General features: G+C 37.4%; 1 protein-coding gene across 3 annotated transcripts in view; it reads left to right on the plus strand.

The window, feature by feature from the left end:
- RIPPLY2 (ripply transcriptional repressor 2) overlaps window positions 1-27,194 on the plus strand; it is an 89,741-nt gene that overhangs the window by 47,236 nt on the left and 15,311 nt on the right. For all 3 annotated transcript variants that reach the window (XM_044000065.1, XM_044000066.1, XM_044000067.1), the window contains one exon: window positions 5,225-5,273. In XM_044000065.1, the coding sequence (XP_043856000.1) occupies window positions 5,225-5,273 (49 nt within the window). The remainder of the gene's footprint in view (window positions 1-5,224; window positions 5,274-27,194) is intronic.

Genomic DNA, 27,194 nt, shown 5'->3' on the forward strand with positions numbered 1-27,194 from the left:
TTCTTATGAAGCACTTAATAGATGCTTTTCATTCTTGTGCTGCAGGATCTTGCAGGAAATCTGCATTAAAATATAATGGATTTTCTGCAGTGCTGGATCTTGCTTCCAGGCTTTAACATGCAGGCAAGGTGCCCAATAGGCCATATTTCCTTTTACATTTTTTCTCAAGAGGTGGCAGCTTGGAAAATCATAATTATGTGCCTCTCTCAAGCCGTGTCTTTAAGCTTTCCTTGCTGGCTCTCGTGGTTGGATTTAAAAATCTGAATTATTAAACGGCTGCTCTGAGCTCTGTGCCTTCTTACTCTGAATCTTGAAATTACCCAGAAATCATTTCTATGTTGGATCCCTGGCTATGAAATGTAAATCATGAGTGAATTGACTGTAACATTGAGTGAATGCAATGCAAAGATGATAAAAATAGGAAAATGGAAGTTGTGAATATACCAAACACCTATATACCCAGTATCATAGATTGAGACAGAAGAGACCTAAGAAGACATCAAGTCCAATTTTGTCCTTTTACAATCGAGGCAAGTGAAGCCCCTAGAGGTTGACTGATTTGCCTAAAGTCACACAGCTAGTTAGTGTCAAAGTCAAGATTAAAACTCAGTTCTTCATGACTTTAAGGCCTATTTCTTTTTCTGTTTCTTTCTTTGTTTCTTCCTTCCTTTCTTTTTTTGGTGGGGCAGGGCAATGAGGGTTAAGTGACTTGCCTAGGGTCACACAGCTAGTAAATGTCAAGTGTCTGAAGCTGAATTTGAACTCAGGTCCTCCCGAATCCAGGGCCGGTGCTTTGTCCACTGTGCCACCTAGCTGCCTCCAGCCTACTTTCTTTCCATGATGACAATGCCTCTATTACTTATATGAAATGATTTGTCATTAAAATATAAAAAAAATATAACCTGTGACTGTAAGTATCTTTGTATTCACATGGACTCAAATTTTTATCTTGGAGACTTCTCTTTTATCATTTCATTTTATTTTATTAGTTTTTATTTATAGAATAAAACAAGCATATCCATAATATAGTATGATAAAAAAGATGATTGCAGGGCAGCTAGGTGGCGCAGTGGATAAAGCACTGGCCCTGGATTCGGGAGGACCTGAGTTCAAATCAGGCCTCAGCAACTTGACACTTACTAGCTGTGTGACCCTGGGCAAGTCACTTAATCCTCATTGCCTCACCAAAAAAAAAAAAGATGATTGCACATGAAATTGCAAATCTCCAATGAACAACTCGCTATCCCTTTCAAATATACAACAAAATTATCACGTAAATTTTTTTCTTTTTTCTTTTCTTCTTGTTAGTATATAAGCTAATTACTTTTTTGGAGGGGTGGCAATGACATGGCTAGTAAGTGTCAAGTGTCTGAGGCTGTATTTGAACTCAGGTCCTCCTGAAATGCTAATTTTATTATGTTGTATTTGCTTACATTCATCATGAGTACCAGCATGTAAGATGACCCAGAGTCCCAGGAAAGAATGCTCCTTCTTGCCATTGGGCACAAGATGAAACCAATTCTGCTAATGCCTTTCTTATATATATTTTATAACATATCACATATATCTATGAAATCTTATGTCAGAGGCTCCCTCCTGGCCCAGAGGACTTGGATGTTAACTGAAAGAAGAGAGAAATGGTAATGACTCACTATGAACCTTGATGGAAATAAAATGGTCTCAGTTATGTTGTAGAAGGAGAGGTTCCTATAGACGCCCCCCCCCCAACGTCTCTCATATGAGGTTTGGAGATGAGAAGGCAAGATGCAAAGGAAGGCTTAAGAACAGTTGTGTGTGTGTGTGTGTGTGTGTGTGTGTGTGTATGTTTTTGTAGTCCTCATGAGGCAAAATGGAAGTTGAATGGCAAGAATCAGGCTATGTGAGGGACAGTACTGCTGGCAAGATGACCACTCCCTTCTACCACCCCCTCCCCAGTTAACCCTCTGTCCATTTCCCAGCTGGAAGGAAGTTCCCCAGAGCTCTGGTTTGGGCCAGTGAATAGGCACCTGAATGGATAGTATACCCGTTGAGAGTGACAACAACTGAGAGGTTCTGGAAGCAAGCAACATGATACAGACAGGGAAGCCATAGAAGGAAGAATTGATATAGAATTGATATAGAAAACCAATGCCTACTGGGTCCAGCTAGAGCACTAGCTTGGCAGTACCAGGTAGTGAGACTGTCTGCACGGTAGACAACTGTACAGATTTGGTGGCAAGAGTTTTCTATTGGTTCAGATACAAGGCCTCCCTATTTCCATTTACCTGTTCATAAAATTGTTTTATGTCTTAAGCCCTGTGAGCCTATGTGCTTTTACAGGGAGCTGATGAATACCCTTGAGGGAAAGTTTCCAGATGATATGGGTTGTAGAAATAAGGTAGGACATTGGTTATCAAAAAGTCTGTGAACTTTCAAGGGCTCTATGAGCTCAAAACTATTTTTCTAAAAATATGAAGATTTTAATTTCTAATGCACTAAATACTGGTATATATAACCCACACAAACAAAAGCTCTTTATGGGGGGGGTCCTCTATAATTTTTAAGAGCATAAATGGTTTTTGAGGCCAAAAAAAAAGTTTGAGAACTGCTGTGCTGGAGAATGAGAGATCCTCAGAGTTTATCCAGGGCTTTTGGGTCAGGAGAGAGCCTCTCACATTAAGATTACATAGATATATGTAATATGATATTTAAATATATAAGAAAGGCATTAGTGGAATCAGTTTCATTTTGTGCCCAATGGCAAGAAGCAGCATTCTTTCCTGGGACACTGGGTCATTTTGCATTCCATTACTCATGATGAATCTAAACAAACAGAACATCATGAAAATATAGTTTATATACTAACATATTTTGCAGAGAATGAAGTAGAGAAAAATTTATGGATAAATTAATAATACCCTCCAAACTATGAAAAAAATATACCTTGACAACTGAAGACCTCATTGTGAAGGTGGAAATAGTGCAGGTCATGAATGCTTTGTTGGAAAATATGTTGAGGATCAAGAAATTAAGTCACAGTCAAGAGACATATATACATCATAAATACTTTTTAAATGTTCCATTGATTTTTGTAGGTTTGTTTGTTTGTTTGTTTTTGGTGAAGCAATTGGGATTAAGTGACTTGCCCAGGGTCACTAGTAAATGTCAAGTGTCTGAGGCTGGATTTGAATTCAGGTTCTCCTGACTCCAGGGCCAATGATCTATTCACTGCACTACCTAGCTGCCCCTTTAGAGGTTTTTTTTTTTGGCACCACAATAGTTGCCCATTGTGCCCTTCCTCATAATCTTCTTTGTAACAGTCAAGCCAAAGTAATATAACCACATTTGTTTGTATGTTACATTTTTCATCCATGGATCCCTCAAACTCCTTCCCGATGAAGAAGGGAAAGGGGTATTTCATTCTATATCTTCTAGAACCAATATTGTTATAACATTTAATCTGAGTCCAGTAGCCTTTCCATGATGTTTAAATTTATATTATTATAGTTACTGTCCATATTGTACTCTTGATTCTGCTTTCTTCACTGTTTATCTGTTCACAGTTTTCCCAAGTTTCTTTAAATTCCTTGTATTCATTTTTTTAAATTCAAGAATCTTTTTATTATGTTTTTTAGTTATTTATGCCATGAATCTGTAGGGGATTGGTTCCAACAGCTCAGGTTCCTTGCTATTGGTACTTACAAAGTGTGCTTCTCTGGGTGGAGCAGGCTGATGTTTCAGTTGAACCCAGGTGGCTTTGTCTTTATCTTCCTTCTTCTTCTAGTCATTTTCTTTTACCCTCTTCAGGAAGCTATCTCTGCTCTTAGAATGCTTAATATGCTCAATACCCACATTAATTCTCTTGGCTAGAATCTTGCCCTTAACCTGTTTGTTTACAATGCCAACAGCATGTTGAGTAACATTATAGACCCTTCCAGTCTTGCCATGGTAACATTTGTGGGGCATTCCTTGCTGAACAGTGCCCATACCTTTGATATCTACAATATCACCTTTCTTGTATATTCACATATACGTAGCCAAAGGGACAATACCATGTTTTCTAAAGGGCCTTGAAAGCATGCATTGTGTCCCTCTCCTTTTATCTTTTGTGTTCGTCATTTTGGCAACTCACTGGAATATGGCCAAGCCGGCAGAAAGGCATATTCGTTGTTTTTTAAGGCACAATAATATTCCATTGCATTTATATGCCACTGTTTTGAACCATTTCTCAACCATCAGGCATTTTCTTTGTTTCTAGTTTTTTGTCATTACAGAAAGTACAATTATGAATATTTTGGTAAATAGGGAACTTTAAAAAAAAACTTCAGAATATTTATCTGGGAAAGAGATCAGTGGGTCAAAGGACATGAAAAATTAGGTAACTTTTCTTAGATATTCCAAATTGTTTTCCAAAATGATTAGACCCATATACCCAATAGTATGTTAACATACTTGACTTCCCACAGCCACTTAAACATTTACAGATTCCTTCTTTCATTATCTTTGCCAATTTTTTGGTATGGGGTGAAATCTTATAATAAAAAATTATATTACTTTTATTAGTGATTAGGAACATTTTCTATGTAGTTATTGATCATTTGCAATTCTTGCAATGCATTTGTTCACATCTTTTGGAAAATGGCTAAGTTGTATGTGTATGTATAAGTGTGTACATCTGTGTGTGTGTATATATATATATATATGTGTGTGTATGTGTGTATATATATACTGGAATATATATGTATATTGGAGTATATATACTGGAAATTAGACTTTTATCAAATATAATACAAGGATTTTTCTTTCTTCTTTTCTTATTCTATTTGTATTTAATTTATTTTAAAACTTAAAATTTTTATTTACTGAAACTTGTCTATTTATCTCTTTTTTTCTTTTTTTTTTAAGGGCAATGAGGGTTAAGTGACTTGCCCAGGGTCACGTGGCTAGTGTCAAGTGTCTGAGGCTGGATTTGAACTCAGGTACCCCTGAATCCAGGGCCGGTGCTTTATCCACTGAGCCACCTAGCTGCCCCCTATTTATCTCTATGATTTGTTTTATTCCTTGTTTGGTTAAGAATTTTTTCACTAGTCACAGACTTGAAAGATGCCTCCTTCTGTCTTCTAATTTTTAATGATACAACCTTTTATACTTAAATCACATATCTGCTTGGAGTTTATTGTGGGATATGTTATAAAATGTTTTCCTCTATCTAAACTGACAAATTTCTTTTCAATTTTTTCAACAGTCATCATGAATGCTTTCTTTATAAAGAGATTTGGAAGGTCGTGGATTTGGTGAGTACCAAACAACATTACAGATACAAAAAGAAACCCTAATGGACAGGAAAGGGTTGGTTATAGGTATAGCTTTCATTTCCAATTCAGTAGTCTGTGTTCCATCAGATCACTGACTGGTTAGAATAAAGGTCAAGCAAATAGCCAAACAGAAAAGATCAAGCTGAAAAGCTGATATCACATGCAATTACAACAGGTGTTTAAATAAGTTGTCAACTCTGGGAAAAGGGAAATAAATAAAAGTAAAGGCATTGATTCTATTATTGTTTGCTAGGGAAAATTAACAGATGCAGAGTAGTAGTTACAACAAGATTTTCATCTTGTTGGTGAGAAATTAAGCTTACTGAGAACTTTTCATGAATTTTACCTAAACCAGGTGGGCAGCTAGCTGATAGAGTGTTTAGAGCACTGGGCTGAGAATCAGGAAGATTCATCTTCATGAGTTCAAATCTGGCCTCAAAAATTTACCAGTTGTGTAACCCTGGGCTTAATTTAACTATTTGGTGCAGTTTCCACAAAGATGTTCCTGGTCCCTAGGGTAGGAAGAAGAAAACCTGAATATTCTTTTCTGCCTCAGTTCCTCATACGCAAAATGAGCTGGAGAAAGAAATGGCAAACCACTAGTATCTTTGTTAAGAAAACCCCAAATTGGGATGAGTTGGACATGACTAAAAGGACTGAACAATAACAACAACACAACAAACTAAACCAGATCATTCTAAGAATGTTTCTATATGAAGTGAGGATAACAAATGGATATTAATTTAAGCTGATCTTATAGGGTTTTTTCTGTTCTTATGGGAGGAACTGGTATTGGTAATGGCACTTAAAAGATTAATTCAAGCAGACAAGCAATACCTCATTTGGAGAGGAGGAGGGTCTACATATATGACAATTGGTGATATGAAAATTCCTTTCACTGTTAGACACTTGCACCTTACCTCTTACTTTCATAGTCTTAGAGAGTTTCCTAGATGAATTGAGAATTAAGAATTTACTGGGGCATCTAGGTGGTGCAGTGGATAAAAAAAGCACCAGCCCTGGATTCAGGAGGACCTGAGTTCAAATCTGGCCTCAGACACTTGACACTTACTAGCTGTATGACCCTGGGCAAGTCACTTAACCCTCCTTGCCCCGAAAAAAAAACCACGCCAAACAAACAAACAAATAACAACAAAAAAAGAATTTACCCATGGTCATACAACCAGGCTGTGTGAGAGAAAGGACTTGAACCCACATTTTCATGATGCTAAGGTTGGTTTTCTAGCCATTATATCATGCTGCCTCTCAACTTATATATCTAAAAGAAATCCATGTTGAAGACTTCTCTATTTCAAGAAGAGAAGATTCCTAAAAAGTGTAAAGATCGTGGACAGGGATAAAAAAAGTTCAACTGAAAATGTATCAGCAAATGTGCCTACTTTCTCATCTCTACAAAATCTTTATGAAAAGGGTCTAATCATTGAAGTTATCATTGAATGGAAGCATGAAAAAAGAAGAAATAGGCTTTTGTAGATGGCTTTTCACAGTAGAACATATCCTTATAGTCACACACTGACTCAGAAAGGTATATAGTATATGATAGTGGTATATTTTTATTAATTTTTTAAAAAGCATTTGATTCAGTAGAACAAAATACAACCTTGAAGGTTTTTTTTAAAGCTTTTTACATATACATTAAAAATTTCCAACTCAATATAGACATGACTATAGAGATAACTTTGTTCAATACTTCACTATGTATTGATATCAAACAAAAGTATAAAAAAGGGGAGATTAGTTGACCTAAGGCATAAATTTTCTAATTTTTTGCTCTCCGGACCTCTTTACAGTCTTTGAAATTATTAAAGACCTCTCCCTCTCTGCAAAGAATTGTTTGAGTGGATTACATCTATAGGTATTTATTGTATTAGAACTAAAAACATCTTAGTATTATTATGAAAATAGTTTTTACCCGAGGTAACCCCCCTGAAAGGGTCTCAGGACCACACTTTAAGAACTGCTGACTTAAGGTGTTTTTCTGTGACATAGAAGATGCTTCATATAAACTCTAAGCAAGAATAAAGTTCCTTATTGATGGTACAGTTCTCTAAATGCTTTTGTTCATATTTATCATTTTGAATCTTCCAATATCATAGAGTTCCATGATTCAGTTGCCCATGTGGATAGCTAGATGTCACACAGGATAGAGTCCTCAGCCTGGAGTCAGGAAAACCCGAGTTCAAATTTGGCCTCAGGCACTTACTAGCTGTGTAGCACTAGGCAAGTCATATAACCTCTATGCCTGCCTCAGTTTCCTCAACTATAAAATGAAGATAATAATAGTATCTATCTCCCAGGGTTGTGATAAAGACCAAGTGAAATAATACTTGTAAAGTGCTTACTTAGCACAGTGCCTGGCACATACTAGACACTTAATTAATGCTTGTTTTCTTCTTTCCTTCAAAACCATATAGAATTGCAGGGAGAATATTGACCTTAAAGAAATGGGCATTGGGGCAGGAATCAATTTGTAATCAATGGAAACACTAATTAAAATGTGATCTGCCTAATCTTCTTTAACTCACTTCTGAGCCCAGTTCATTGTCCATAATAACACCTATCACTTATGAATAAATGTATGTGTATATATTTTTGGTATAGATTTCTAATTTTATCAGTGTAGGGGACTCTTGTGGCCTGTAGTATATACTCTTATCTATCAAAGCTGGTCTGTAATATATAGTCTTAGAGACACTGAGAGGTTAAGTAAGTAGCCCATGGTCACTTCACTAATTATATGTCAGAGGTAGGACTTGAGTTCAGATTTTCCTGACTTTATGACTGGCCCTCTTTAGCCATACTGTTATGCTACCCTCTGTGAGTGTGTGTGTGTGTGTGTGTGTGTGTGTGTGTACTGACTCAACAATCATATTGTATAACTATATGGCATGTATGAATATTTTTATCCACTTGGCTATGAACTTTTAAAATCCATTTTGCTTTTCACACGGGATCAGAAAAGGACATGGACATGGAGCAAGAATTAAAGGTAATAAATATATAGTGTAAATGCTACTTTGCTAGCCTTGAAATAATATGAGACCCAGAAGAAGAGACTGGCAGGTTGGATGGATCTTCTATGGAAAATCCATAAAAAGATGGAGCTGAATTACATAGGATGAAAAAGCATGGAAGTATTGATCTTTGTCCATGGAAGGATTAGCTGTATTCACATTTTCAAAAATGCTATGATAATGTGGGAGGGAAGGGGGTATTACTGATTTGGAAAAAAGTAGTTTATGAAAGGGCAGCTGGGTCATATTGGCTGCTAACTCTGGACATAGATATGGAGAGGTTTTTCATAAGCATGAAGGTAGGAAGGAGGGAAGATTTGGTTATGACAACATGCCGAGGTCTGATTATCATCATGAGTTTAATTATCATTGTTATGAAAGTGATTCATAAATCTGTGTTTCTAGCCCTGTCTCTCTTCTGAGTTCCATCACCACATCATGAACATTGGACATTTCAAATTAGATTCCTGTAAGCATCTTAGATTCAACATGTCCAAAATAGAATTAATTATCTTTTGCCCAAAATGCACCCCTCTTCCAAACCTCTCTATCCTTGCTTGGCACCATCACCCTCCTAGACATTCAAGTTTCTAACTTCAGTATCAGTCTTCATGCCTCAGTCTCTCAGGTTACAGATCTAATTGTTTGTACCTCCACATGCCTTCCCTTCTTTTCGCTCATTCAGCCACTACCTAGTTCAGGTAACCATCACCTATCCTGTCGACTATTGCAATAGCCTCCTACTTGATCTCCCTCCCTCAAATCTTACCCACTCCAATCTATGTTCTGCATAAATGTTAAAATAATTTTCCTAGTGCACAGTCTGACCATGTCTTTTACTCAAGAAATTCCAATGGGTTTAAAAGTAAAACTCCTTTTACTTTGAGGATCAAATATAATATCTTGTGCTTGGCATTTTAAGTCTTTCACAACCTTGTTTCAACCCTGCTTTCCAGCTTTATTACACATTTCTCCTTTTCTCATATTCTGTGGTGCAGTCAAATTGAGCTTCATACTCTTCCTCTTACATAGAACTGCATTTCCCATCTCCATGTCTTTGCACTGGCTCTCCGTTGCCTGGAATATACTCTGTCCTCACCTGTACCTCCGAGAATTTCTAATTTTCTTGTAGGCTTAGATCAAGCACTATCTTATACATGATGGATTTACTAATTCTCCTTCCCCACCCCCAGGTACTAGTGTGCTCTCCCCACTTCAAATTACCTTTGTATTCATTCAGTGGTGTTGTTAAGTTGTTTCAGTCATGTCTGACTCTTCGTGACTCAATTTGGGGTTTTCTTGGCAAAGATACTGGAGTGGTTTGCTATAGCCTTCTCCAGGTCATTTTACAGATGAGGAAATTAAAGCAAACAGGGTTAAGTGACTTGCCCAGGGTCACACAGCTAGCAAGTGTCTGAGACTGGATTTGAACTCAGGTCTTCCTGATTTCTGGTCCTACACTCTATCTACCTATTGCAACACCTAGCTGCCCAATCCATTCTGCATCTACTTATATATGTATATGATGTTTCCCTTGAAAGATTTCAAGTTCCTTGAGGACAGGGACTTGTTTCATTTTGCCTTTGTATCCCTAACATCTAACATAGTATTACCACATAGTAGATACTCAATAAATGCTTGTCACTTGATTGATTTATTGATAGATACCCATTCACTTAAATATTTTCATGATCCATAATTTCATCTATGTGGGTGGTGCATTGACCAATGCAGATCACAACCCCTCTAACCCCTAGTAGGTGATCTATTATGGGTGAAAGAAAATCATTCCTTGGCATCTAACTTTTTGGAGATGAGCTTTTTCAAATGTAGTTAGACTGGTCTTCAGATGCTACTCATATAGTTCACAACCAGGTCCATACTCACAAGTGTTCCATCTGTGAAAGACCTGTCAGAACTTGTGGTACACTGATATGCCATAATTACTTAGGGTTATCTCCAAGTTATGATGAGGCATCAGAATAAGATTTTAATGGAGGAATGAGTACACATGCCACTAAGATTTAGCTCTTGTATAATCTAGAGGCAGCTGTGTGGCACAGCAGATGGGATGCTGGGCCTGAAGTTGGGAAGACCAGAGTTCAAATGTGGCCTTAAAGACATACTAGCTGTGTGACCATTAGCAAGTTACTTAACCTTTGTATGCCTGAATTTCCTCAACTGTAAAATGGCAGGGTGGGGGTGGGGGTAGTAATCGCACCTACTTCCCAGGGTTGTTGTGAGGTTCAAGTGAGATAATAATTGTAAAGTGTTTAGCATAGTGCCACTTAATAAGTGCTTAAATGTTTACTTCCTTTCTTCTTTGGCCCAGAAAATTAATGTATATAAGAGATCTTAGAATTTTTAATAATAGATGAAGCAATTCAAGGTAAGAAATGCAGTAGTACTTAACCTAAAATTAAAATTATAATTGAATTGTCCCAGACATATGACTAGATTACATATTTATGAATCTAAAGTTTTTATCAATCTAAAGTCTATATAAAACATAAACCAAAGAGTAGCCAAATATTTAAATTTTATTCCATGATTTATATTTGGCAATAAATTCCCACTTATCTTTCTGCCCAGTATGCCCCTCCTTCCTTGCTGTTTGTTATATTCATTCTACTTCAGTCAGTTTCCATTACTCCAAGCTTTGAGGTTATCATCTTGATGCCTGGGACAACAGAGAGGGGTATCATAGAAAAAAATATTGTTGACCTATAGCTTCAAGGGTTTCCAGATCACCAGTGACAGCAGTTTTCAGATCATATAATGCTCCACATTTATTCCTTCCAGTTCTAAAGTAATGAAAATAGTGTTTTGAAATTTTATTTTGAACTTAAACACTGAATAAAATTAGCATAGTAGAACAGAAAAAGAGAAGTGTATGTGAAACTACAAATCTCTATTATGTAGAACTTGCTTTTCTTTTTAAGCACATAATAAATTTCACATGTAACTTTCAATGTTGCCTGTGATTCTTTCTAACTTTCCTTGAATTCTCTTCTGGGTATTAGAAAAAATGCTTTAATGCTACCTTCCCCCCGCCCCTTTTAAATTTTCTCTTTATTTATTTAAATTTTTGGTAACCTCCCTCCCCTCACTATCTAAATCACATCCCAATTTAAAAAAAAATGAAAAAAAAAACACCCCAAAACCATTGTAATCAATATGTATAGTTAAGGAAAAACAAACTCCCACATGGACCACATCTGAAAAATGTATGTCTCCTGCTATAACCTGAGCCCATCATTTCTCTGTTAGGAGATGGGTAGAATGCTTCATTTTTGGTCCTCTGGAACCTTAGTTGGTCATTGTGTTCACAGAATTCTTGAGTGTTTGAATGTCTTTACACAAATTGTTCTTCTGGTTCTCCTAACTTCACTATATGTCAGTTCATACAAGATTTCATGCTGTAATAATTACATAATAGCAGATCTTCACACAATTCTTATGCAAATGAGATAATATTATTAAAGTGCTTAGCATATTGACTACTACATAGTACATAGCAGGTGCTTAATAAATGTGTTGCTCCCTTCTCCCCCTTGTAACTACGATAGAAACAATTTACAAATTGTTTTAAAAGATAAGAGTGTTTCTTAGTCCCTTTTTCTTCATTCTTTACCTAAATAGTCTGTACGTTTGGTGATGATGGCTTAATGATATTATTTTAAAATCGATCTATTACAGAATGAATGCTACCACCCCACCCCCACCTCTCAATTTTGCTCTTGCAAAAATCTCAATGTGTGCTGATGAAAGAGCCTTCTTGTCTTTTCTTTTAATAGGTCTCAAAATACTACTGTCCGAATGATGGCTAATACAAAGGAAAATATTTAATTGTTACTCAAAATCTAAAGTAGTGGCTTTAGATTTTGGAGAAGGAAACCCCGGTAACTCTCTCTAGGCTATAAGTAATGAATTGATTGATAAGTAGCAGATATTTAAATACCTAGGAGTCTATTTCGACATTAAATTGTACATTTAGATAATAAAGGCTTTTCACTGGGTCTTGGCCCAGGGAAAAAAACCCACCATCTTAAAATATACCCTCATTCTGATCAAGTTTCTGGTTATGAATTGAACATTTGGAACCTTGATCCTGTGAATTCAGAGGATTCTTTTAAGGTGATGGGAGGGTCTCTGCAACCTCCTGAAAATATAAAACTGACCTTAGGGACCTTACTCTATTTATCCAGAAGAGATTCAACTCATCCTTAACTCTGGTTGGTAGCGTGGATCACTGAAGGGCATGGAGGCAGAAAAGATGGTGCCTTATGTGGTGCCAGGGATATTCTCCTTGAATGCTCTGGTAAATGCTATTAATATCCCTCCTTCACAGTTGAGGGAACTAAGGCAGATAGAGGTTAAGTGACTTGCTTGGGGTCACATAGCTAGTATCTGAGACCAGATTTGGACTCGAGTCTTCCTGACTCCAGGCCAAGTACTTTATCCACTGCACCATCTACCTGCTAACACTTCCATTAGATTAATGGTACCAAATAATGGAAAGGGGACTAGTGCATCTTGAAGCAGTCCAATTCATACATGATAGTGGCCAGAGTATGGTAAGAATGGGCATCATGCTTCAAATCAAGTCAGTGAACATTTATTAAGAGCTTATAATTTACCAGGCATTATGCTGAGTAGCAGGGATACAAAGAAGGGTGAAAATAGATTCTAATGATGGAGACAGTATGCAGATAACTATGTACAAACAAAATAGGTACATGGGTAAATTATTGGATATAATCTCAAAAGTATTATAACTAATTTGCCATAATAATAAATTCTAATTAATGATAATTTATTATAATAACATAGTTGTAGCTAATTAGCTAAGTAGCAAATAAATAGTTAACTACAGTAGCTTAACTCTGGGGAGGAGAGAAGGTTGAGTCTAGACTCACTGACCATGTTGGAATCTGAGTTACTTTCCTTAAGTTTTTTTATTTTGGTTCTAAAAGTCCAATATTGGAGTTTTCTTCAGTGTTTCACTCTCACTCTCCCCCATAACTAGTGGTTATACTGGAGCCACCTCAAACTGACTTTCAAAAGCAATTGTCAAATTTTCAGTGTGAGCATTTACACTTCAGAAATCAGCAAACATTACAAATCAGGGTTTGATTTATTGTTTTGTTAAATGTCCAGGCTTGAGAAAATGATGGGGAAAATGTTAATAATGTAGATGAAATTTTAAAATGAGTCATGCATACATTCTGCTCTCCCCACCCTCTCCCCTCTCCCAGAACTAGTTGTTAAACATTTACTAACACACCACTGCCCCTATCCAATCAGTTACAAAGTCTTGTGGACTTTCATCATCTTGTATATACATCTACTATTTCACCATAGCTACCCTAATCCAGATCCCCATCACCTCTACCTTGAATTATTGCAAAGCTTCCTAATTAATCTTGCTAAATCCAATTTTTCCCATTTCTAGTCCATTTCACACAGCTGCCAAATTGATATTCTTAAAGTATGGACTTGAACATGTCATTCATTCCCTACCCAAGAGTCTCAGTGGATCCCCCCCCCCCCCCCACACACACACACTTCCAGCCTTTTCCATCCCCTACCCTTACTGCCTTCAGGATGAAATACAAACTACTCCATTTGGCATTTAAATTCCTTTACAATATGACTCAAGCCAATCTTTTCAGCCTGGTTATATATACATCTCCTTCAAATACTCCATGCTTCAGCTGCTCCCTACACAAAACATTGTGTCTCCGCCTCAGTGCCTTTTTACAGGCTCTTCCCCACACCCAGAATGTTCTCTCTCTTCATCTCTATCTGACTCTTGGGGTTCTAATGTTCTCTTCAAAGATCAGCTCAAGGGCTACCTCCTTCAAGTCTACCTTTCCAGATCCTCCCGATTGTTAGAACCCACCCCAGCCCCCATCACCATATATTTATTTTGTAAATATACAAAGTATAAGCATTTTGTAAATATACAAAGATAAGTATTTTGTAAATATGCATTTACTTATCTATGGAAATGCGGTGTCTCCTCTGAAAGATGTAAATTCCTTGAGTACTCAGATTTACCTTTTTAACATTTGTATCCCTAGTCTAGTGCTTAGCATATAATACTGTAGGTGCTTAATAAATGCTTGATTGGAAAAGGGGGGCATTAAAGCAAGTCTAATTTGGTTGAGGGTTGACAGTAGGTTTAAGGATAGCCCAAAGAGTACACTAGATTTGGAGGAGTAGTGATAATGAATTTCTTTTTCAGATTTAGTTGATAGCTGATATATAATTCCTAAGGAAGACATACCCTGTAATGAGTACTAGGTATGTAACAAGTTGATTCCCACTTAAGGTTAAGTCTGCTGGCCTGCTTTATCCCTATCCCTGGTGGTTCTTCAAGGCAGAACCTGCTGACAAAAGCCCATTGACTTAATGCATACATTTGGGAACTCATTTATGGGTTATTTTTAATTCCAGTCAATCTTCTACTCTGTCATGACTAGCTTTGGAACTTCTATCAATCAATCAACAAATATTTGTTAAATGTTTACTGTGTTCTAGGCACTATGTTTGTTAGGTGCTTAGGATATGAGCACAAAGGATGAAACAATCCCTGCCCACATGGAGCTGAAATTCTGATGGGAGATAGAGCAAGTACATATGAAAATACATGTAGCATAAAGTGAATACATATACATGTGTACAAAGTTGTTTAAAATGAGGTAGTTTGGGAGGAATGTGGCTAGCAATTTGGAGTGGGTGGGTGGGAAGATTAGGAAAGGCTTCAAGCAGAAGAATTCCCTTGAGCTTCGTCTATTATGATCCTTTGCCCCGACTGCCCACTAATAATCCTCCTGTTCCATGGTTTGCCTGCTCCACTTTGGTTTCTGCCTATTCCATTCCATTACTTCCTCTCAGTATGAATCTCCAATCCACCTTCTTGATATACTGCCACCTGCTCTTGGCCCAGCTCTGGTTTCTGCCCCACCTGCCCTGGATGAAAGTCCTCAGTATTGGATGCCTCTCCCTTCTCAACTGACCATGTGCCAAGTGACCTCTATTGGACTGAATTAACCTTCAAACCAGCCCCATCTGCTCTTAGATTGTCCCCTCATCCACCTGGCACCTGCTAACTAGTGTATTTTGTAGAGAGAATACAACTACCCCATCTGCTGGCTGAGTTTTACTTAATTGATATCCCATGCTGACCACGCTTAGTAGTCCCTATCCAGAGAAAGTATATTGTCACAAAAACCATACATACATTTTCATGCATTCATTTATTTTCTCCATCTCTAACACACTTCCAAATCAAATAGGGATAATTTAAAAATCTGTAAATCATTTAGCACAGTGCTTGGCACATAGTAGGTACTTAACAGATCTTTCCTTCCTTCTTTGCTTCCTTCCCTTCTTCCTTCCTGCCTCCCTCCCTTGCTTCCTCCCTTCCTTCCCTTCCTTCCCTCCCTCCCTTCCTTCTTTCCTTCCTTCCTTTTTTCCTTCCTTCCTCCCTCCCTCCCTCCCTTCCTTGCTTGCTTCCTTCCTTCCCTTGCCTTCCTTCCTCCTTCCTTCTTTCCTTCCTTTTTCTTCATTCCTTCCCTTTCTTCCACCCTAAAACATAAAACAAATAATGATGTAACAAAAAGATGGCACTAGTGCAGCATAGAGATTACAAATCTGAAAACCTTATAAAACATTTCCTACAAACATTCCTTCATTTTTACACCAGGATTCTGGTAGTTCTGGTTGGGGAAAAAGTTAGACCTGCCTCAGTAGGAAGCTGAATTCAAGTGGTCATTATTAAAGGCCTAAAAGGATTTGAAAATTTCAAATAAAAGGCATTTGTCAAAATAGGCTATGTTGAAGGACAGAACTGTGAGTACTGAGTTTATAAATAACTTAAACTGCTTCTATTCAATTATTTTCCATTCATGACATTCAATCTGTTGAAAAAAATGACTGGGTACTGGCTAAAATGAAGACTGACAAAAATAAGGTAGTTACAGGCTTATACAATAGATCATAGGCTTTGAGCTGAAAGGAACTTTAGAGATAATTTTGTCAGATCCTTCATTTTACAAGTAAAGAAACTGAGATTTAGAGAGGTTAAATGCTCACCTAGGGTCATATAGCTATTAAGTTACATAATGGAAATTTGAATAAAAATTCTCTAAGATCAAATCTAGCACTCTTCCAACTATATCACACTGGGTGCAAGGTTGTAGGGTGAGAGTAAGAATGAACAAATAAGGGGCAGCTAAGTGGCACAGTGGATAAAGCACTGGCCCTGGACTCAGGAGGACCTGAGTTCAAATCCGGCCTCAGACACTTGACACTAGCTGTATGACCCTGGGAAAGTTACTTAACCCTCATTGCCCCATAAACTAAAAACAAACAAAAAAAGAATGAACAACAAAAACAAAAAGAATACATGAATGAATGAATTATTAAGTACTTAGTCTCTGCCAAACTTTGGGGCTAAAATCCTTATGCCAAAGAGAAGAAATCCCTGTTTACATTCTTTCCCCCCATATATTTTATTTTATTAAATATTTCCCAATTACATGTAAAATTTTGACATTCATTTAAAAAATTTTTGAGTTCCAAATTCTCTCTTTCCCTTTTCCTTAAGAAGGCAAGTGAATTGATATTGATTATAATGTGCAGTCATGTAAAACATATTTTCATATTATCTATGTTGCAAAAGAAAAAAACAAAAAATGTGAAAAATAAAGTTTAAAAAGTACTCTTCTATCTGCACTGAGTTAATCAGTTTTCTTTCTGGAGGTGGATAGCATTTTTCATCATGGAGCCTTTTTTTAAAAAAATAAACATTTTTATTTAAAGTTTTGAGTCCAAAATTCTATCCCTCCCTCCTTTCTCTCCCCTATCCCTGAGGTGGCAAGCAATCAGATCTAAACTATACACGTGCAATTATGTGAAACACTTCCATATAAGAAACCTCAAATAAAAGAAAAAAATGAAAGTGAAAAATAGCATTCTTTAATCTGTGTTTGATCAATATCAGTTCTTTCTCTGGAGGTAGATAGTATGTTTCATCATTAGTACTTTAGGATTGTCTTGGATCATTGTATTGCTGAGAATAGCTAGGTCATGCACAACTGTGCATTTCATCAAACAATATTTCTGTTACTGTGTACAATTTTCTCCTGGTTCTGTTTACTGCGCTATATATCAGTTCATGTAAGTCTTTCCAGTTTTTTCTGAAATCATCCTGCTTGTCATTTCATATAGCATAATATTCTATTGCAATCATATACCAAAGGTTGTTTAGCCATTTTCCAAATGATGGGCATCCCTTTGTTTTCCAATCCTTAGTCATCTCATGAATCCTTTTTAATTGTTTTAGATTATTCTTTTGATCAGGGTAGTCAAGTGTTTTACAGTTGATTGTCCTTAACACTATTGTTGTTATTGTGTACAATGTTCTCCTAGTTCTGCTTGTTTCATTTTGCATAAGTTCATAGAAGTCTTCTCAGGTTTTTCTGAAATTATCCTGTTTATTATTTCTTATAGCACAATAATATTCCATCAAAATCACATACCACAACTTGTTCAGTCACTATTTGATTGATGGTCATTCCCTTGATTCCCGATTCTTTGCCACCACAAAAAGAACTGCTATAAATATTTTTGTACAAATAGATCCCTTTCCTTTTTCTTTGATCAAGGAGCTTACATTCTAATGGCTATGGGGAAAACAACACATTGGTAAGGGTATGCTGGAGCCAGTCCTGTGAACAGACTGTTAAATTTTCAGTGTGAGCTTTAACACCTCAGAAATCAGTAAATGCTACAAATCAAGGCTTGATATTTTGTTTTGTTAAATATCTAGACTTAAGAAAATGATGGAGAAAAATTTAATCGTGAAGATTAAACTCAAAAGTGTATTTTGCTTTTCTAGTGTTTATTAAATATTTATTCCCACACCACTGTGAGGAGACTAGGGGGAGGAGGGGAGGGCAGAGAAAAATACTCTGGTTTGGAAAGTTACAGTGAAGTTACAGTATCTGGCTTAGAAAGTTACAGTGAAGCCATAGTGGAATAGACACACACTCTTTTCCATAGCAATGGCAGTATTGTTTTTATTTTATTTTACTTTATTATGGTTCCCAAACTAGAAAGCTTCTGGAGAAGTGGGAGAGGAGAGGAGGAAAGGGTATGCACATGGCATCAAGGTGGCAAGTGATTATAAAATGAAACATACCTGGAGCCAGCCTAGATAGAGTGGGTCAAATAAGCCACTCATCGATCAGAACAGACGGGTCCCAGGATAGAAGTTGCAGAGTGAGAAAAATAGTTATATGGGTCATCATCTCTGGTCCCACCACTGGGTTAGCTTCTGAGACAATGAATGGGGAGTTAAGTGAAGGAGACTGTTAGATATTATTATAGTCAGAAGAAGGGGGAGCAAATGATTCTCAGTATACTCAGCTAAGTATGCCAGTCCCTGAATCTGGCAATGTTATCCCTTTAGGGAGACATGGTCAAATATGTTTAAAGGGTCATTCAATCAGAGCACCCGCTGAACAAGGCAATCCATCAGTGATATGCTCTGTCTCTGGTTTGATTTAGCCTCTCCAATCTTTATTGATATGATGTGTTTGGCTTATCCTGATTTTGTTTTCTCTTGGCTCATCTTTCTTCCTTGGCTACCCAAAACAGTGTGATTGACCTGATCTACTAATCTTCACTCCCATACTCTTTACTACCATGATGACTTTTTCTTCTGACTGATTGGCTTGTGATCTTTAACTGTGAGTTGACTCCTACTTGCCTCCCTTAAGCATGGCCAACTTCTTCCCTCTACCCGGGGATGTTGTGAGGTTCAAATGAGATAATGGATTTAAAGCATTTTGCAAACCTTAACATCCTATATAAATGCCAGTTATTATCTTCATCTTCGTCATCATCATCATACCAATGATCTAAAATAATGTTTATAGACCTATACGGGTATTTGCTGTTAAATTTTTACAACCTAGTTCTCAAAAAATGTATGCACACTTTAAAATTTAATCTGCATTATGAACACTTTATTTAAATCCTGGACAATCCACAAAATAATAAATCAAGCCCTAATTGGTAGTGTTTGCCAATTTCTGAGATACCAAACATTGAACAAAAGGCTCTCTAAAGCTGGTCCAAGCTGCCTCCATTCAACCCATAACTCTCTCACCATCCCTCCCCTACCCATCTAATCACTGTCTTTTCTTTCTCTGCTGATCTCTTTCATTTCCTTTACTTAACTAAATTCCAATAACTGCATGCAACCTTTTTGCCATAAGGAAGAAAAGCTACAGGGCTAACTTCCTAGTGATGGAGAAAAGCACAATGCATCAGTTTTTTTTAATTTTGTGGAAGGATTATTCAGAGCAGGCTGTTGGAGGCAGCTAGGTGGCTTAGAGGACAGAATGCTGGTGTGTGGCCTCGGACAAGTTACTTAACCTCTATTTGCCTTAACCCACTAGAGAAGGAAATGGCAAACCATTTGCCGAGAGAACTCCAAAGACAGTATTGGTGTGCTAGGGTTCACAGGGTCACAAAGAGTCAGATAAAACTGGACAACAACAATTCAAAGCAAAGTCTACAGGTGACTCTTACAACAACTGATCCCTAACTTGTTGGAGCTCTCTGGTGGTTTAGGAAATGATCCAATGTTGCTTGTCTATTTTGTCATTACTATGGAGGGTTTGGAAGGTATGGTAATTTTTCAAAGTAAACACTTCATTTTAGAATTTTTTTTTTTTTTGCGGGGCAATGGGGGTTAAGTGACTTGCCCAGGGTCACACAGCTACTAAGTGTCAGGTATCTGAGGCCAGATTTGAACTCAGGTCCTCCTGAATCCAGGGCCAGTGCTTTATCTACTGCACCACCTAACTGCCCCGAGAATTTTTAAAAGAGAGAAAAAGCAGACATAGTATGAGATGTGGTCTAGATTTGGGGAAAGCAGATTTTAAGTGAAGTCAGGCCTGAAAGGAAACTCTCAAGACTGAAATTTTGAAGACAGAAAGAAAAATTATACATAGAAAGAGGAAAAGGGGGAAGAGTTGTCACAGGGTACTCACTGATCAATTTAGATTTTTAAAAGCTATATACCAAAGACAGAATCCATGGAGGATGAATACATAAAGTATGATGTAGTCCTGTAAGATTAATGCCAGGATTACTAAAACTTCAAGTAACTTGAAAATGGCTAATAAAATTAAAATTAACAAAAAGGAAGGTTCTTATTATTAAGTTAATCAACAAAGACAACGATTCCAATATATAAAGTACAAAAAATGAGAATTATAGATGAATCCATGAACTCTTGTTATTTACATGTAAATTATGTACTGCGCATGTGATTTCTATACCTACAAAGGATGTCTAAACATACAGACAGGCAGATTGAGAAGATTCATGGATAGGCGTCTCTCACTTCTCTCTAAAGGAGACTGTAATTCTTTTCTCAAAAGAAGTAGGATGCTAAGCCATGGGACTTGATTCTTTGTTCTCCCTTGAGGGGAAGGTTATCAAACTAGAATTATATCTGTCTACCCCCTGAATATTGCTGGTCTACTGTCATGATTTTTAGGTTCCAAAGCAAAAATAGCTCCTAGTTTCCCTGGTTATTAACCCTTAAAAATGGAGGGTGTAATTCAAGCTTACACCTTTGAGTTTGACTCTTTCCCACCAAATGCTCATTACACAAAAGACCATCATAGATAGTGAATAGCAAGTAAACCCATTTATCCAAGCAGATAGCAAATAGAAATCAGAGTTTTGAAGACTAGAATGTGCCAGAAAATATGTAAAAGTAGGGGCAGCTAGGTGGCACAGTGGATAGAGCATTGGTCCTGGAGTCAGGAATACCTGAGTTCAAATTCAGCCTTAGACACCTGATGCTTACTAGCTGTGTGACCCTGGGCAAGTCACTTAACCCCAATTGCCTCACCAAAAAAAAAAGAAGAAGAAGAGTGAATGAGCTGTTGGCAGCTAGGTGGCACTGCAGTGGATAAAACACCGGCCCTGGATTCAGGAGTACCTGAGGTTCAAATGTTGCCTCAGACACTTGACACTTACTAGCTGTGTGACCTTGGGCAAGTCACTTAACCCTCATTGCCCGGAAAAAAAAGAGTGAATGAGCTCCTTAGATGGGAGTGAAATGAGATCTCACTCAACTGAAAGGACCTGATCTCACCAAAGGGAAAATTTCCTAAAGTCTGGAGGGAGGCAAGACAGAAATCAAGGACATGTTTGTTGAGCAGCTGGCTTCTCCTAAATGACTGTGAATTCCAAAGAATTTTCTCTCTCTCCTCCCTGTGTAAAGGTTTTGAAAAGAATATCAAACTACCTATGTCCATTCTCAAAGCAGATGTGAAGAATGTCTTCTCCAAAGCTATCACGCCAACTCCCTTCTCTTGTCACACATAGGAGTCTCCTTGTTTGTACCCACCAATCAATTATGTTCTCCAGGCTACATGAATCAAAGGGATGACCCTCTCCCACCCAGTCAGGTTGCATTCCATTTTTTTAAAAAAGGTACATCAAATTTAACAAAGTATTAACAACACTACTTTTTGGTATTCTCTTTTGAACTTCTTTTTGTTCTCTTCTGTGTATTTTAAAATGTTTTACTGATGCTCTTTTCTTTCTTTTGTTGACATATCTACCATTTCCCATTCAATCCCTACACTGTTTTTCTTCAATGGAAGGTAAGAAGGTAAGTTTTTAAAACATTTTGTTTGTAGCTCTGTTGGGAAGAAGATAAAATAAGGGATGAAACTACTATTTGCTCTCATTTCTCCAAGTGAAGGCAAGAGGATAGACAATTCCTATCTTGTGATGAGTAAGAGAAGGGGCCTGTTGTATTATGCCCTGTGCTAGGCTACCTCTGCATTACCATGTTCTGTCACATTTTAGGAAGGACATTGATAGGAACATGATGACAGGTAACTGAGGGAAAGACAGGGTTATTCAATGTTTATTTTGCTCCTGTTTTCTCTGCCAAAAAGAATAATATTTGGGCTAGAAAGGACAGAACAAAAATGACTAATAGAGATTTAATACTCAAGATAATTAGAGAGCTAGTCATTGGAATCTCTCTGTCCTTGACAAGTTGAATTCACCAGTACAAAATGAACTGCATCCTCTAGTACAGAAAGAACCACCAGATGTGATTGTTGAGCCAATATCAGTGATGTTTGAAAGTTCATGGAGGGTAGGAGAGGTGGTATAAGGTTGGAAAAGGGAAAATGTCCTAATTTTAAAAAAAGGAAAGAAAGAAGAAAAGTGCATTTTGAAATCTAGAGGCCAGTGAGTATGACTTCCTGGGAAAATTCTAGAATGTATCATTAAAGAAATGGTTAGCAAACATCTAGAATCCTCATGACTGGCTAACATTATTTTTTTCTCTTGATGGATTTACTAGATTAATAGATAAGGGAATGCTATAGATATGATTTAGCTAATATTTTGGCAAAGCATTTGCCATAGTCTTTCATGATATTTTATGAAATACAGGAAGATATGGGCTAGATTAGATGATCAGCCCCAAAATGTAGTTATTAGTGTTTCAATATCACCTTAAAGGAAGGTTTCCCGTAGAATGGTCCAAGATCCAAGATAGAATACTTATCTAATTTGTAGGTGACATAAAATTGTGATGGGCACCTTCTTTGTTGGATGATAGATCAAAGGTCCTAAAAGATCTTAATAGCCTAAAATACTGAGCCAAATATAATGAGATGGCATTTTATAGCGAGAAATGAATCTTACATTTAGATAATCTTACATTTAAATAAAACAACTTCACAAAAAAACAACATAGGGGAAGGGAGTGTGGTTAAATAGAATTTTGTCTGAAAAAAAGATCTGTGAATTTTAGTGAACTGCAAGCTTACTGTGAACTAATGAGGTGTTATGATAACCAATAAAACTAATGACATCTTAATCTACATTGAGGGAGACATAATGACCAAGATTAGAGAGGTAATAGTCCTACTGTATTCTGTCCTAGTCAGACCACTTCTTGAGTACTGTGTCCAGTTTTGAGTGCTACATCTTAAGAAAGACATTGACAAATTAGAGAAGCCAGAAGAAGGTAACTGGGATGATAAAGGAGCTCTCAAGGGGGCAGCTAGGTGGTGCAGTGGATAAAGCACTGGTCTTGGATTCAGGAGGACCTGAGTTCAAATATGACCTCAGACACTTGACACTTAATAGCAGTGTGACTTGGGCAAGTCACTTAACCTTCATTGCCCGCCCCCCCCCCCAAAGATTATTAGTAGAGGCTAAGAGCTGTCTTTGAATATTCAGGGCTATTGCATTTCGGTGGGGGGGGGGTGCGGATATTAGACTTGTTAGTTTTGGTCCCAGAGGACAGAGAAATAGGAATTGTGTGTGTGTGTGTGTGTGTGTGTGTGTGTGTGTGTTTATTACAGGGGAGTGGGGCGGGGGATATTATAAAGAGGCAAATTTAGGCCTGACTTAAGAAAAAAAACATAACAAACAAAAATCCCTTTCTAATAATTAGAAGTATCCAGAGGTGGAATGGGAACCTTCAGGGGGCAGTGGGTGCCTCCTTATTGGATGTCTTCAAGTAAAGGCCAGATGACCTCTTGTCAGGTATGTCATAAATTGATCCTTCATAAAGTATGAATTGGGCTTAGATAGTCTCTGAAGTCTGTTCCAGCTCTGAAATTATATTAATCCTTTGCGCCATATGTCTTACAAAGCCCTTTGATTTAAAGCAATAAAATATCAACATGATCTACCAGATTGTTATAGATTGTTCTACGATGACATGCTTGTGTTATTAAAATTTTTGATGAACAATGCCTTTTATGTAAACCCTGTACAGTCACCTTTTACTCTTTATCCATGGATCTCAAAGTTAATTATAGTTAAAATTAGTGATGCATCCATTTAGCTTGGCATTTCTCTTCTTTCTTTTCCCAATTGTGTTTTTGTACAATCACATTCTGTAGCGGCAAGGTGCCAGGATTTGGTGAGTACTGATTGCTAGCATCCTACAACTTTTGATATAGGGGTATTGAAGAGGAAAGGAAAGAGATCAGAAAATTTTATCAGGGAGCTGTTGCTGACCTTTCACATGGAACCCCATGTAAACCACTCTTCTCATAAACACATACAACCAGTGTCATGGGGCTCAAATGAGATAATGGATGTAAAGTTCTTTTCAAACCTTAAAGCACTATATAAATGCTGTCATTGCCACCACCACCACCACCACCATCATCCTTAGCTTACAGGTTCTGGTGATTACTTCATTCCCTGAGTCTTCTACTGCCCTCCTACTGAGCACAAGCAATGTATGTAGAGCGATATAAGGCAAATCTTTAACATTCAGGCTCTGGGAGGAGTGGAGGAAGGGTAATGTGTGGACAAACAGTTTTAAGTTTAATTTGCATTATTAACACTTTCTTAAGTCTAGACAATCAATAAAGCAATAAATCAAGCCCTGATCTGTAGCAATTGCTTTTTCTGAGGTTAAATGCTCACATTGAAACTTAACAATTGGCTTTACTAAGCCAGAACACGACACAGAAAAACACAAATACAGACAGACACACAGGAGAAGCCACTTGGGACTCAGGTAACCAGGCTCCATAGAGATGCACTGCTCTCCAGCAAGGAAGTCTCACCTTGTTGTAAACGTCTTTCTGAAACACACACAGCCCAGATCCCAGTATTCTTCCTGCTTTTATATGCAGCTCGAGTGAATTTACAGATTAGTGCAAATAACAAATCCTGAGAAGAGGTGGCATGGATTTAAATACACAATATTCAAAGTTATAATTATGTAAAATATAGTAATTTGTTCCAGCCCAATGGTAATTTGCGCTTTGAATTTGAATAATGTGACAACTTCATGGGACTCTTTATTTGCACCAAGGGGAACCTGGCTGTATTTAAATGAATGAATGAATGAATGAATGAATGAATGAATGAATGAATGAATGAATGAATGAATGAAAAAGCATTTATTAAGCACTTACTATGTACCAAGCTCTGGAGATACATATACAAATACCAAAGAGAAGAAAGTCCTTGCTGTCTAGAAGCTTATCTTTTAATGGAAGAGAGTACACATACAGGAGAGTGGTAGCTAGGAAGGGTAATTTTGGTTTGGAAAAGTCACAGGCATCCTGAGTAGAGACAATAAGTAGTAGCTTCCCATACCTTTTCCAGGAGATTTGATTCTGGTTTCAAACATTGAGGGGAGGGAAAGGCAGCACAGAGCATGCCTACAAGGTAGCAAGGTATTGAGGCCATGCCTGGGGAGTAAAACTCCAAGGCTGGAGCTGGTCTGGCCTGATATAGTAGTACATGTGAAGCATTCATCAATCCGGACAGTGAGGGCCCTGGGTGGGAGTTCAGTTAGGACAGAGTTAAGTTCTTTAGGGCATGTTCTCCAGTTAGAGCAGCAAGGCCTCAGTGTGGGAAAGATGCTGGTACCCATTTGAAGATCATTAGTAATAGGTGCAGCTGTCCTGCCCCATAAATCAACTGCTGACTATAGTAGCCTAAGAAATCTCAGAAATCAACTACCAGGGAGTATATGAAATCATCGACCATTAGCCTGTGGGCTGTGATGTTTCTCAAAATATTTTGATGACTGTATTTCAATATATTTGGTTTCTTTTGTAACCCTATAGATTTTATTTTATGCATTTAGCAACATAATTCTGAGGAGCTCATGGACTTCCCTAGACTGTCAAAGTGGTCCAGGACACAAAACGGTTAAAAACAACCTTGTTCTAATCCAATCCCCTCATTCTATAGATGACGAAAAGGAGGCCTCAGAAAGTTGAAGATCATATTGGTGTAAGTGGCAGAGCCAAGGTCATGAAGATAGGCCTCCTTATTTCCAGTCCATTAATTATACTTCATTAAAGGCTGAGCGATAGTAAATGCAATGGGGAAAAAAAATGTGTCTTTACTCTCTAATAAGTATAGTTTTAGTGCATAGATAGATAGAAATTGGAGTCTTCAGACTTGAATCCTTCTCTACTCATGACTTACTTAGCCTGGGTCTACTATTGTCACAAAATGAATCAAATTTGTTCTTGGTATCCTATTACTAAATTACCAAATCATGTGGCTTATTCTTCATCTACTGAATGGGGGGTGGGGAACTCATTTCTCTTTATGGTGAAAGTTGTGTGAATGAATGTAATCTTTTTTTTTTTTTTAAGTGAGGCAATTGGGGTTAAGTGACTTGCCCAGGGTCACACAGCTAGTAAGTGTTAAGTGTCTGAGGCCGGATTTGAACTCAGATACTCCTAAATCCAGGGCCGGTGCTTTATCCACTGCGCCACCTAGCCGCCCCGAATGAATGTAATCTTAACAAAGACTTAAATATTTTGTAAGAAAAGCATTATATTATTAAAAATGAATTCAGCTGGAGAGTTTAAATGACCTGCACAAATCATTTCCCCTCTCAGAGTATCAGGGAATTGGACCACATTTCTAAGATACTCTAAATGCAGAACTTCTTTCTATGACTTTATACCTTATACTCCTAAATCTTCAACTGATTCAAAGTTCACCTGAATAGCCAATCCGTCTACCTCTATCAAGTAGAGAGGACAAATGCTCACAATACCAGGTCACTGGGCAAAGTGTCCAGTCAAAAAGTCTGTTTTATTTTAGTTGTATATTATATATTATTATTATGAACTTTTCTATTATTTTTGGAGGGGAGCAGAAGAGGGCTTATTTGAAAACAAAGTAGAAACTTGTAGAAATAAGCTGATGGTTTTCAGAACACATTTAGACGTTTGCCTATGGCTTGTATTACTCCTTGGTTAAGTGAAGCAGGAGCAACTGAACTCCACTTCCCACATCA

The sequence above is a fragment of the Dromiciops gliroides genome, chromosome 4, assembly GCF_019393635.1.
Source record: "Dromiciops gliroides isolate mDroGli1 chromosome 4, mDroGli1.pri, whole genome shotgun sequence".
NCBI classification, from domain to species: Eukaryota; Metazoa; Chordata; class Mammalia; order Microbiotheria; family Microbiotheriidae; genus Dromiciops; species Dromiciops gliroides.